The sequence below is a fragment of the Pelophylax lessonae genome (assembly GCF_965119305.1).
Source record: "Pelophylax lessonae genome assembly, chromosome: 7".
Taxonomy (NCBI): domain Eukaryota; kingdom Metazoa; phylum Chordata; class Amphibia; order Anura; family Ranidae; genus Pelophylax; species Pelophylax lessonae.
The window spans coordinates 51,243,769-51,257,685 of record NC_138774.1 but is presented as its reverse complement, the minus strand read 5'-3'; the positions used below and the strand labels follow the sequence as shown (position 1 = coordinate 51,257,685).

The window sequence follows — 13,917 nt, the reverse complement described above, 5'->3', positions numbered from 1 at the left end:
GGGTACAAAAAATCCAATTATTCGGTACGAACACGAATAATACAGTCCGTGTTCGCTCAACACTAGTCACTATCTCTACAGACTTGGTGACACTAAACCCTTGACAAAGGCTACCCTGTTAGCCGAAACGCGTCGGGTCAACATTTTTGATGAAATCTCTGTGATGCATCCAAGCAACCCAGCCTGGAGAAACAGAGTCCTTTTTCATCAAAAATAAAAGTCACACATACTGCACCATTGTCACGGAAACTCTTTTTCCAAAACTAGCATTTTCCATGCACCTTGGGTCTGTAACCCAAACACCAAACATCACCACTAATGTCTTTTAAATATCTTTATTGTATATACAAATTTATCCACAATAAATTATCATTATAAATTTTATACAACTGTGTATCCCTCACTTGCCCGTAAAAGTCCCACCTCATGGCCTGAGAAACCAACCCATACCCCACAGGGGATTTATTGTTGCTGAGGAACTCTGTTGTTGTTGGATGAATCTATTATTGGTGGTAAATATCTTATGTTGCTGGTGGGATCTATTGTTGATGGAGAGGATCTATTGTTGCTAGGGGACCCTATTGTTGCTAGGGAGGATCTACTGTCAATCAATTGTTGCTGGAGAAACTCTACTGTTGCTTGGGAGGATCTACTGTTGCCAATTGGAGGTGTCTTATGTTGCTGGCTGCTGGGGTATTTATTATTGCCAGATAGGATTTATTGTTGCTGGGGGTATCAATTTTTCCTGGGGAGTCTATTGTTGCTAGGGAGGGCGACTATTGCTGCTAGGGGATTTTTTGTTGCTGAGGAACTCTATTGTTGTTGGATGAATCTATTATTGGTGGCGAATATCTATTGTTGCTGGTGGGATCTATTGTTGATGGAGAGGACCTATTGTTGCTAGGGAGGATCTACTGTTTTCAAAGGGTAGAGTCTAATGTTAGGGCAATCTATTGTTGCTGGCGGAAGCTATTTTTGCTGATGGGATCTATTATTGCCGAGGGTAACTATTTTTACTGATGGGATCTATTTTTGCTGGGGGAAATCTTTTCTTGCTGGGGTGTGTCTATTGTTGTTGGGGAGGATCTATTGTTGCTGTGGGTAGGGGGTGGAGACAACAGATGGTTCTTGGGTGGGTAGGGAGCGTAGACAAGGGTGATTCGGGGAGGGAGGAGCTAAGGGAGAGAGACCTGGATCTGTTCTTTGAGAAATAAAAGCCATGATTATTCAACATAAGGATCTGTGCATCGGGCCCACAGAAATGTTTGTCAAGTCCTTTATTTATATTGTCAGTAAGTGGCACACTATCATAAATCAAGAGAATGTCCAGCTGCAATGGGTCCAAACATCTCAACTTCTGTATAGGCAGTTGTTTGAAGTTCTGTGTATTTAGGGATGTGATTTATCCTCAAAAGGGGGATTCATTTGATTCCATAATTTCATATTATGTATAACATACATATTTATCAGTGCCATTGGGGAGATTTCACTTTCTGTCCTGAGGGCACCACAGGAAGTAAGAGGAAATCTCTCCCAAGTGAAGGGAAATCCCCTCTTAGCATGGTTCTAGGAGCTAAAGCAGGTGGTGAGGAGGAGATACAACGCCTAATGTGAAGATTTACAATTGTAGCATTTTGGATTTCCATTACTTTGTCCTTTTTACAGTGGCCACCAAAATGAACATAGAGGGTCAATTTCACCACAGCAAAAAAAAAAAAAAAAAAAATGGGACGTTCCAACCCTGCCACATACTATCCAACTTCCCCACACACTAAAAAAAAGTTAATACTTTGTAGTGTCCTACTTTTTGTTGTTTTGACATTTTCTTAGTGTTCATTTTATGTCCTTTGCATGCTGACTCTGAATGGGAGGGTCTTGTCCGTTATAATCACCAGGTGCACTTTCACCAGTGCATCCTGTAGCACCCTCTAGCTAGGTGCTAGTGTATATAGTTGTTTAGTGTAAGAAAATTTGAGGCCTGAGTTGAATCTGGGTCAGGGCTGAATGATTCAGGGAGGCTGGATGACTCATCAAGCAGCACCTCTGGTAACTCCCCCTGCTCTCTGGAACCTTGGAGAAGCTTCCATAAGTGGAGGAGCTGCTTGGAGTATTGATGAGGGCCCCAGAAAATCCCCATAAAAGTGGTCGGGCAGGGAGCGGGCACCTCTTAAATACTCATGAGTCATGGCAGTAAGGGAAGTTGGCTGGAAGATGGAAATGGGAGTGCTGAGGAGGCTGTCGGTTGCCCTTGAGGGCACGCCCTAGTCTGAGGGGGCTTTTAGGCTTTTAGGAGATAACAACCGATGCGACTCAGCAGCCACTTTGCCATCCCAGCGAGCGGAAGGGTACGCCCCCCCCCCCCCAGTGCCATCTTAAGAGCATAAAAGGCCCCCGGGCAATGCAGTGCACTGGGGCCCCGCCTACACAGTCACCGACGAGAATAAAAATGCAAATTATTGATAAGGCTATATTTATTGGTACAGCAGTGCCAGGCTAATGACAGCTTCCAAGTTCGGCGGCTGGGTTCGGTGAACACAAACACAGACGGGAGTCAGACTAGACTGTCCTGTGTGTTCCTGTTCCCGTGGAGGTGGACAGGCATTCCTGCAGTTGTGGGGTCCCCCTCCATGGTCCAAGTGGCCTGACAGCAGCTCAGGGCCAACAGGCGCTTGCCACCTGCTAAGTTTGGCGACGGGATGCACACGGAAATTGGGACTAATGCTTGGCTGGGGCTGGGAAGCTAGGCAGGTGGGGCCCCCGGGCAACTGCCCAGCGTGTCCATTCGGTAAGATTGCCCTGCTCCCCCCCCCCCCTCCTGCCGCCTTCCGTGGCTCTGCCTGGGTCTCCTATCCCACCGGGAGACCCGAAGAACCAGCCAGCATGTCCTACGGCTGGTTGGAGTCCCAAAAATTCGGGTCTCCAATCATGTAACCCGGAAGTGACGTCATGACATCACTTCTGGTTTACTCGGCTGCCAATGGCGCCAATTTAAAAAATATTGGTATTTAAAAATGCAGATTTTGGCGTTTTGAATACTTTGAAGTGCAGTGGAGGGGTCTTTTAGACCCCAGATACCTCCATAAAGAGTACCTGTCATTGCCCATTACTGTCACAAGGGATGTTTACATTCCTTGTGGCAACAATAAAAGCGATCAGATTTTTGTGTTAAAAATAAAAAAATAAAATAAAATTGAAAAAAAAAAAAAACATTTTCTCTGTGAGAAAGAAAGAAAACACATACGTAAGTCGCACCCGCAAATAGAAACAGTGTTTAAATCATGCATGTGAGGTATCGCCGCGATTGTTAGAGTCAGAGCAATAGTTCTAGAAAAAGGCCTCCTCTGTAACTCTAAACTGGTAACCGTTAAAAAATTTTTTAAAGCGTCGCCTATGGAGATTTTTAACCACTTAAGCCCCGGAGGATTTGGCTGCTAAAAGACCAGGGGGTATTTTGCGATTCGGCACTGCGTGACTTTAACGGACAATTGCGCGGTCGTGCGACGCTGTACCTAAACGAATTTGACGTCCTTTTTTTCCCACAAACAGAGCTTTCTTTTGGTGGTATTTGATCACCTGTGCGATTTTTTGATCACGCGCTATAAACAAAAAAAGAGCGACAATTTTGCAAAAATAACAATATTTTTCACATTTTTTTATATGAAATTCCCCCCAAAAAAATGTAAAAATCTAAATTTTGTTAACATTTTCGGCCAATTTGTTTTATGCTACATATGTTTGGTAAAGAAAATCGCAAAAAGCGTATTTTGATTGGTTTGCGCAAAAGTTATTGTGTTTACTAACAAAGGGAAAGATTTTTGTCATTTTTGTTGTTTTTTTTAACGCGTAATGGCGGCGATCTGCGATTTTTTTTGCGGTACTGCGACATTGCGGCGGACAGATCGGACCCTTGACTGACATTTTTGACACTTTTGGGGCTACCAGTGACATTTCTACAGTAATCAGTGCTATATATATGCACTGTTACTGTAAAAATACACTGTCAGTGAAGGGGTTAACTTTATTTATGAGGGAGGGGCTGTGTGTGTCCCTAGGGGCGTGATTCTAACTGTGATTGGCTGTGGCTTGAGGTGTAGGGACACTGATCAACAGTCCTACATAGTAGAACCGTATGATCAGGGTTTCTACACAGGGAGAACTGACAGGCAGCTTGTTTACACAAGCTGCCTGCCTTTCTCCCTCTCCCCCGCCGATCGCCGAGTGACCGGCGGACATCGGGTCCGCCGGTCACACGCGCGGGGGGGGGGGACCGTGACCGCGCGGGAGCGCGCCGGCGGCGGCGCGCGCTCGCTCCCGAGAGCCTCACAGGTTAGTGACGTTAATTAACGTCACTTTGCCTGTGAGGGGCTGACTGCCGCAGTAAATCTACTGACGGCAGTCGGCAAGTGGTTAAGTACCGTAGTTTGTCGCCATTCCACGAGTGTGTGCAATTTTAAAACATAACATGTTGGGTATCTATTTACTCGGCGTGACATCATCTTTCACAATATACAAACATTGGGCTAACTTTACTGTTTTTTTTTTTAATTCAGTGAAGTGTATTTTTTCTCAAAAAATTGCGTTTGAAAGACCGCTGTGCAAATACATCATGACAAAAAATATTGCAACATCCGCTATTTTATTCTCCAGAGTCTTTTCTAAAAAAATATATATAATGTGGGTTCTAAGTAATTTTGTTAGCAAAAAAAATGTGTAGCAGTTGTATATTATACAATATATTTTTTTTTTATTTGCTATTTTTTTTCATAAAGGTGAAGTTACCCTTTAAGTTTGTCAGTATCTCTGACTTGTTGCAGGGGTGCTGTGGACAAATTGTGACGTCACATCCCTCTGCCTTAGTAAATTGAGAGAGATAAGGCGAGGGCACGTTCATTTCTGTTACTACACAACGGCCCGGTTTTAATTTAGCGCGTTGTAACTCTCCAATATTTACATTGGACTAATGCAAAGATGTGGGGGCAGAGTCCATGTACAGAACATACACAATGTAATCCTGTGACTTCTCCTTCTACAGATAGTCTGGGGGAGGAAGACCAGACAGACAGAGGAGCGCCCTCATCCTTCCACGAAGAAGGCAAATCTATGTGGATGAGAAGAGGATAACAACCCGCCAGTGGATCATGAGTGCTTCAGGGGACAATGAAGACCCCAAAACAGCCGGGATGGACCCAGCGCAACACAGAGAGAGTGACTCCCACACCGAGGTGAGCAGGGACTCTATGGTACTCTTCCAGCCTTTATTTGCCATAAGAGACCCATGGTGCTAAGGCTTAGTGGCAGCCAAAATGATCCACGGCAAATAATGGAAAGCTTCATATATCCAGATAAATCAAGCAAGCTGACAAATATAATTGTTTCTCCTACTGTCCTCAGAGAGCTGAAGGTTTTATTTACATGGATGGTAAAAATAGGCGATTGAACCCACTAAGATCACGTGATACTGCCAACGCTAGTTAGTACACACTGTCGCGGTGGGGTGCAACAAAATTTGTAGCACAGGATGCGTTCGCTAGGTGGTGTTTCCACCACTTACAACCCATTTAAAGCGGTAATAAACCGTCTGCTTTTTTTTTTTTAAACCTGAAAGGTAAAGGTATAATGCGCTGGTATGCATCCTATACTAGCACATTATGTGAAACTTAAAATGAAGCCCTCCAGCGGAGCGTTGTCACCGCTGACATGGCTTTCATCTTCACCCGGTCTTCCTTCCAGGTTGGCGGGCCCTGGTCATCTGATTGGACGAGCCGTGATGACGTCACGGCACAGGGCTCTGAAGGAACGGCACGGTATGCCGCTGGTGGTGGAAAACTCACACTGCAAATCACCCTGAACACACCATCCCCACCGTGAAACATGGTGGTGGCTGCATCATGTTGCTTTTCTTCAGCAGGGACAGGGAAGCTGGTCAGAGTTGATGGGAAGATGGATGGAGACAAATACAGGGCAATTTTAGAGGAAAACCTGTTAGAGTCTGCAAAAGACTTGAGACTGGGTTGGAGGTTCACCTTCCAGCAGAACAACGACCCTAAACATACAGCCAGAGCTACAAAAGAATGGTTTAAATCAGGGGTCCTCAAACTTTTTAAACAGTAGGCCAGTTCACTGTCCCTCGGACACTGTTGGGGGCCAGACTATAGTTCGAAAAAGATATGAACAAATTCCTATGCACATATACCTGCTCGCTCTGTTATTTACACCAGATATGCACATTAAATACCTGCTTGCTCTGGTAAACAATTCATTTCCCCTGGGGGACTTGTACCACCCATGGCTTCAGGAACTAAAGTGTAAGCAGTGCCGACAAGTCCCTGTATGAACCCCTCAGAGCTGAAGACCTGACCCCCCAACTATTGAATGACTACAAGTCCCAGCATGAACCTGTGAGATCGAAGGGGGGTCACATTCTTAGATCTCAGGGGCTCATTCTGGGACTTATAGTCCTTCACTAGTTCAGGGGCTGTTATGTCCTCAGCTCTGAGGGGTTCATGCTGGAACAAGTAGTCCTTCACTTTTGGGGGGGAGGGGTCACATTCTTAGATTTCAGGGGCTCATGTTGGGACTTGTAGTCCTTCACTAGTTAGGAGGGGGTGTCACGTCTTCAGCTCTGAGGGGTTCATGCTGGGACAAGTAGCCCTTCACTTTTGGGGGGGAGGGGTCACATTCTTAGATTTCAGGGGCTCATGTTGGGACTTGTAGTCCTTCACTAGTTAGGAGGGGGTGTCACGTCTTCAGCTCTGAGGGGTTCATGCTGGGACTAGTAGTCCTTCACTTTCAGGAAGTTCATACCTCCCAAAAGTGAATGACTAGTAGTCCCAGCATGAACCCCTGAGATCTAAGGATGTGACCCCCCCCCAAAAAAAGTGAAGGACTACTAGTCCCATTATGAACCCCTTAGATCTAAAGCTGTGACACCCCCCTCCCCAAAAATGAAGGACTACAAGTCCCAGCATGAACCCCTTTATATCTAAAGCTGTGAGACCCCCCCAAAGATGAAGGGCTATTCCCCTTAGATCTCATGAGTCCATGCTGGGGCCTGTAGTCCTTAACTAGTTGGGGGGGTATCGCATCCTCAGCTCTGAGGGGTTCATGCTGGGACCTGTAGTCCTTCACTTATGGGGGGGTCACATCCCCCAAAAGTAAAGGACTACAAGTGCCAGCATGTACCCCTCCTCTTTGTATGGCTCTCTGCAGTGCCTGGCTCCCCATGACACACATGATCCATCCCCAGCGCTCAGTCAGCCTCACCTCAGACCAGACAATAGCTCTCGAGTCTTGGCAGTTCTTTCCCCTCTGACCATGCCGCCTGAGATGATGGAGGAGGTGGGTGGAGCTAAACCACTCGGACGGAGGTTAAATCCTCCTCCACTCTAAATGCTGAGGCCTCGGGCTCCCTCTGCTTTAGGTCAGATGACATGACATCAGCCCAGTCCGCCCCTGGGTTCTGCAATTGCGGGCCGGGTTCAGGACCCTGGTGGGCCGGATGCGGCCCGTAGTTTGAGGACATTCAAGTAGTAAAACAAAATCTCCTGCGCTCGAGTGCTGTCTGATGGAGTAAAAAGAGGTGCACTACAAACTCAGATATGGAAAGAGCTATTGGTCTTGCTGCCCCCTTCAGGATCAAGGGTATCCAGAACCAACTGGTTGAAAAGACAAAAAAGAAAAAGAGGGGCGCACCGACCTAGTGCATTACCATAAAACCATTTATTTAAAATATTAAAAAATGTACAAAGTACTCACAAGACTGGTGTGATACAACACACATCAACATTGCATATACAGTCTCCAAGGTAGCCAGGTCCCAAATGTGACGAATGGACATGTAGATGGTCGCATGGGGCTGCTGTGGCTAGGCTGACGCGTTTCAGCACTTTTTCTGGCTCTGAGGAAGGGGGTTCGCCCCTGAAACGCGTCAGCCTAGCCAAAGCAGCCCCATGCGACCATCTACATGTCCATTCTTTTACGTAGTTTGAGGACCCCTGGTTTAGATCAAAGCATATTCATGTGTTAGAATGGCCCAGTCAAAGTTCAGACCTAAATCCAATTGAGAATCTGGGGCAAGACTTGAAAATTGCTGTTCACAGATGCTCTCCATCCAATCTGACAGAGCTTGAACTATTTTGCAAAGAAGAATGGGCAAAAAATGTCACTCTCTAGATGTGCAAAGCTGGTAGAGACATCCCCAAAAAGACTTGCAGCTGTAATTGCAGTGAAAGGCGGTTCTACAAAGTATTGACTCAGGGGGACTGAATAAAAATACACACCATTTATCATTTTCCTTCCACTTCACAATTATGTGCCACTTTGTGTTGTAAAATTTGGTTTATGTGTGCCACCATAAGGAGGCAAATATGGACACCAAAATTAGGAACAGTGCTTCGTTTTGAAATTCAATTAGAATGATAAACTACTTTAAGGCTGACTTGAAAGAATGGAGAGTTTGGGGTATGTTATGCTCATCCATAGTCCAATAAGCAGGCTGGGGAGGGGAGAGGGCACAGGAGGTCGCAAAGCTGCGCTCTGAGAATTGTAGAATATAATATGATAGAGGAGGGAACCACAAGACAAACTCCGACTCTTGGTACTTCACCCTAGCTACAGATGTAACAATATAAGGACCATAATCCGCTTCCGATCGCACATTCAAACCAGATTTATTGCAACAAGTGTCAGGGACTTATATTCTTATATGTATGGGTGGTTCCTGTGCTATCTGAGGATGTATGTGTTTCCCTTCTTGCTGCTGCACCACAGTACTGGTACCAGGAACCAGTTAATACAATGTATACAATTTTGATTGGTGGTGCGCTTCAGAAGTGGACATAAAGTAAAATAAAGTGAATGTATATACATACATTCACTTTATTTTACTTTATGTCCACTTCTGAAGCGCACCACCAATCAAAATTGTATACAAGTGTCAGGGACCCTTCATCAGAGTCCTCGCCTTTAAACGGCTCATCTATTACATATCTCTGATTTTATTTTAATTTTTTATTTTTTTTTATTGTGTCTTCGGCAGGAAATTTCTCCTCCAGATTCTCCACAGCCTGAGGAGCTCGAGAGTGTCTTCCTGGACAATAGGAGTTTATCTAGAGAGAGTGTTGGAGACAAGCCGAGAGCCTGGAAGTCAGCACCTCCATCCCCGTCCTGTGAACGGAGAGGTAATGTGTTCCCATTTATAATGATAGACTGAACCCACCTGGTTGGTGGAAAGTTCAGTGTGAAAAGGGGATGGGCAGAGGACATATCTGAGAAGGAGCTTTTCATATCAAAACCATTAAGGCTTAACTCAGAAAAGTCCCTTCTTTTGCTCTTAGTCTCTTTCCAATCTCCAAATTTCTTTTCTTTTTTTAACTGCTGTGATCTGATTGCCTGTTAGAGGGTGTCTACATTTATTCTCCATTGTCCCATTGTATGTAGGAATGTAGCCACCCTTTCAAACTCCTGTCGAGATGGTTAAAGGACCCCTTAAAGACTACATTAGATCTTTCCATAATCACAGCTTTGTAACTTGGAGGTTGGCTTAATTTTTTATATTGGGAGGACTTGCCCTATTATTCAACGATACAGGTCACAATCCACCATTGGACCCCATGCATAGTGGGGCAAATCACCTTTTGGAACCTTGCCATTGCCTTCTCCATACCCCCAATAAGTCAATCTACTCCTTCAAAATATCTCTTTCTTTACACTTGATTATTGGGACTAAAACACTCATTCCTCTCCACTGGAAGTCCACTTCCCCTTCTTGCCTTTTAGGAACAGAAACACAGAGTGGACTCCATTTCCTAGATGGAGGGCATCATGGGCATGACATCGATTCTGATTAACTTAACTGATACAGACTCACCTGGATGACTTGACTTCAATACAGCCAGTCTGTTTCTTAATGAAATAAAGTTCCACCACCCACTTTGAGAATCCTAAGCAATCCCACTCTAATGGCACTTTTCCACTGCAAGTACCGGCTCGGCTCTACTTGGCCCTGCTTGGCCCGGTTTGCTTTTCCACTGCTGGTACCGCATGGTACGGTGTTGGAACGGTACGGTACGGTACAGTATGATTTGCTTTTCCACTAAAGTAGTGGGATAACAACGGGGTGGTTGGGATTCTCTGACCAATCAGTGGCTAGTAGTGACTGCATGCAAAGGATTGAGGGATATGGTACCGGGTATGGTACCTCTTGGAACCACAACCGAGGTGGTACTGTTTTTGAGAGCTGTACCGTTCAGTTCCATGCAGTGGAAAAGCACCGCCGTACCGTGCTGTACCGAAGCGTTCCTACACCATACCATGCAGTACCAGCAGTGGAAAAGCACAAAAGCGAGCCGATCCGTTCGGTTCCATGCAGTGGAAAAGCGCCATAATATCCCTTATATTGATCCTCTGGAAATTGAATGATCTTGGATTTCAAGACTCAGATCCCTAAACCCCAGCCCCCTTATTCCATCTTTACCCCCCCCCCCCCACCTACAACTGCCAGCTCCACCTACCCCATTAACCTTCCCCTCCAGACCTCATCCTCCTTGTTTTTTGTTTCCCGCTTCCCTATACAAGTCCACCCTTCCTTTTTTTTACTCTTCCTCCCTCCTTTCATTTTTCCTCCTTGTCTTAGCCTGCCCCTTCCCTCCCCCTCATCTACTCCCAGCTCCTATTGCTTCAGTATTGGATGCCTATATTGACCGCTCATTTACTTATTTAGATTCTCAAATCACTATTAAAGAGCCCTGTGGGAACTTCAAGTGATGAAGCTTTAAAGAGGTTGTACACCTCCCAAAAAAATGTTTAAAAATGAAAAACCTGAAAGGCAAAGGCGTAATGAGCTAGTATGCATCGCATGCTAGCTCATTATGAAATACTTACCTTAGAACGAAGACCCTGCAGCACCGCCCGCACAACACCTTCACGGCCAACATGTTAATCCGTCTTCCTTCCGGGTTCGCTTCCTCTGCACATCTGATTGGCCGGAGCCGCAATGATGTCGCGCATGCGCACGCGAGCCGCTAGTGATGTCACTGATTGCATGCAAAGAAAATATCTCCTAAACAGTGCATATTTAGGAGATATTTACAGTACCTACAGGTAAGCCTTATCATAGGTTTACCTATAGGTACAAGTTACAGAGGAAGCTTTACTTCCTCTTTAAGGACTCAGCTACTTGCTTTCTTCTTTTTTAAGTGCATTTCCTGCCCAGTTTTCATTAACAGAAAGTTCATAAAACAATATCTTAAACTGCATAGGGGTTTTTTTTATTTGTTACAGCGGTAAGGATGTGATACTTCCTTCCACAGTTGGTGGTTGCAGCGGAAAATAGCTAATTAAAAAAAATCCTTTGATAGACATCTTACTGAACACAATATTCAGGGATATGGGAAATGGTAGGCACATAATACTTACAGTATCTCACAAAAGTGAGTACACCTCTCATATTTCTGTAAATATTTTATTATATCTTTTCATGTAACAACAATGAAGAAATGACACTTTGCTACAATGTAAAGTAATGAGTGTACAGCTTGTATAACCATGTAAATTTGCTGTCCCCTCAAAATAACTCAACACACATCCATTAATGTCTAAACCGCTGGCAACAAAAGTGAGTACACCCATAAGTAAAAATGTCCAAATTGGGCCCAATTAGCCATTTCCTCTCCCCGGTGTCATGTGACTCGTTCGTGTCACAAGGTCTCAGGTGTGTTAAATTTAGTGTTATCGCTCTCACTCTCTCATACTGTTCACTGGAAGTTAAACATGACACCTCATGGCAAAGAACTCTCTGAGAATCTGAAAAAAAGAATTGTTGCTCTACATAAAGATGGCCTAGGCTATAAGAATAATGCCAAGACCCTGAAACTGAGCTGCAGCACGGTGGCCAAGACCATACAGCGGTTTATCAGGACAGGTTCCAATCAGAACAGACCTCACCATGGTCGACCAAAGAAGTTGAGTGCACATGCTCAACGTCATATCGAGAAGTTGTCTTTGGGAAATAGACACATGAGTGCTGCCAGCATTGCTGCAGAGGTTGAAGGGGTGGGGGGTCAGCTGGTCAGTGCTCAGACCATAGGCCGCCCACTGCATCAAATTGGCTGTGTGTTGAGTTATTTTGAGGGGACAGCAAATTTACAAGCTGTATACTCACTACATTGTAGCAAAGTGCCATTTCTTCAGTGTTGTCACATGAAAATTTATAATAAAATATTTACAAAAATTTGAGGGGTGCACTCACTTTTGTGAGATGCTGCGCACACACACACACACACACACCCACACACCCACACACCCACACAGGTTGAACTGGATGGACTGATGTCTTCATTCAACCTTAACAATCATGTAACTATGTAACTATCTAAAATCAATGAACTTCCCTCACAGAGGTTTGCAAAGCAATGGATCAATAGCCTCCTGGCTTACATATACTGTACATCACTGCCGATCTTCAGACCCTTGTCTATCTCCTACAGACCCTCCTCCCACAAACGCTTGGACCATATGCTTAGCAGGCCCTTGCTGGTCTTCTAAGTGGAGCCCTTCTAACTCCAGGGCAAAAGCCTCCTCTGTCTGTTGGGGTGGAGCCCAGACCTGGTCAGGTCTCTACAAAAAGCCCAGCACACACCTATACAATCAGTGTGACGGTTGTTCACAAAACATGGACCCAGGACTGTTATCTCGTTATGAAAACTTGTACAAGACAACCTCACATCCCAATTGACATAATTTTGTACTTTTGATGATCCAGTCCTTGTTTAATGACACTGGACTTGTGTAAACCAATTTTACAGGTATTGGGATGGATTACAAACCAATGTATCTGCTATATATAAAATGGAAAATAAAATGAATACTCTGGTCAGGACCTTGATTACCTGCTGGTTCCCTGGGCGGAGGTTTGTAATTCCAGTGTTCACCAGTGGATGTCTACCAGCAGCCAGCAGACCCCAGTAATCAGTTTCCACCTGATGCTGGCTGCTGGGAGGGTATTTGGGTGCTCCCCTACTAAGTGTCTCTCTCCCTTCAGTGTTATGTTTACACTTAGGAAACTGGGACCAGACTGTGTATGCTTTAAGGCTCGGTTCACACTATTGCGATGCGGGAAGGCTGCGAATTCGCAGCCTGTTCCCGCATCGCACACGCACCCCCGGCAGTTCACACTGCCATATGCGATCCGCTGGGGGTGTCAATGTAATCTTAACGACACCCCCAGTTTGATCGCATATCGCAGTGCGATCGTGCAGTTCGCACAGGATCGGATCGCACAAGTGTGAACCGCTGTGCGATCCGATCCTGATGCGGCAGCAAAAATGCCTCCTGTGCGTCTTTGCTGCGGGTGCGGTGCGAATTTAGCCATACAAACTGTATGGCTAAACTCGCACCGCACAGCTGATCGCATGTCATGTCGGAGCAGTGCGCTCCGACATGACATGCAAACCCGGCACACGCAGAAGTGTGAACCGGCTCTAAGTGAAATTTACTTCAAGTGAAACAAAATTCTTCCAAACACCAGCACACAGTAATCATGAAAATATAGGGGAACCAAAAATCCAGTGACAGAATACCTGACTAATAACTAACAATTAGAAGCCTAACTAACAACTAACTATATACAATATATACAAAATGGGGAACCCTGAAAAGCATGGGAAAACTGGAGGTGCATGGAGCAGAGAAGCAGTAAAGAAGGAAACAAAACTGGGATCAGGAACAAGGGGGGAGCAAGTACAAGGCAGCAGGATACAGGTAATGCAAACAGGGCAGGAGCAAGAACAGAAATCTGTCAGCAAGCAAAACACTGGGGCGAGGGGCACTTATTAGGGGAGGACCTAAATACCCTCCCAGCAGCCAGAATCAATTGGAAATTGATTACTGGGGTCTGCTAGCTGCTGGAAGACACCCACT

The 13,917-nt window shown here is 45.2% G+C and overlaps 1 protein-coding gene across 2 annotated transcripts in view; it reads left to right on the top strand.

The window, feature by feature from the left end:
* GPSM3 (G protein signaling modulator 3) overlaps positions 1–13,917 on the top strand; it is a 141,560-nt gene that overhangs the window by 104,528 nt on the left and 23,115 nt on the right. For both annotated transcript variants that reach the window (XM_082263885.1, XM_082263884.1), the window contains exons 2-3: positions 5,033–5,222; positions 9,038–9,179. In XM_082263885.1, the coding sequence (XP_082120011.1) occupies positions 5,139–5,222; positions 9,038–9,179 (226 nt within the window). In that variant the 5' untranslated portion in view covers positions 5,033–5,138. The remainder of the gene's footprint in view (positions 1–5,032; positions 5,223–9,037; positions 9,180–13,917) is intronic.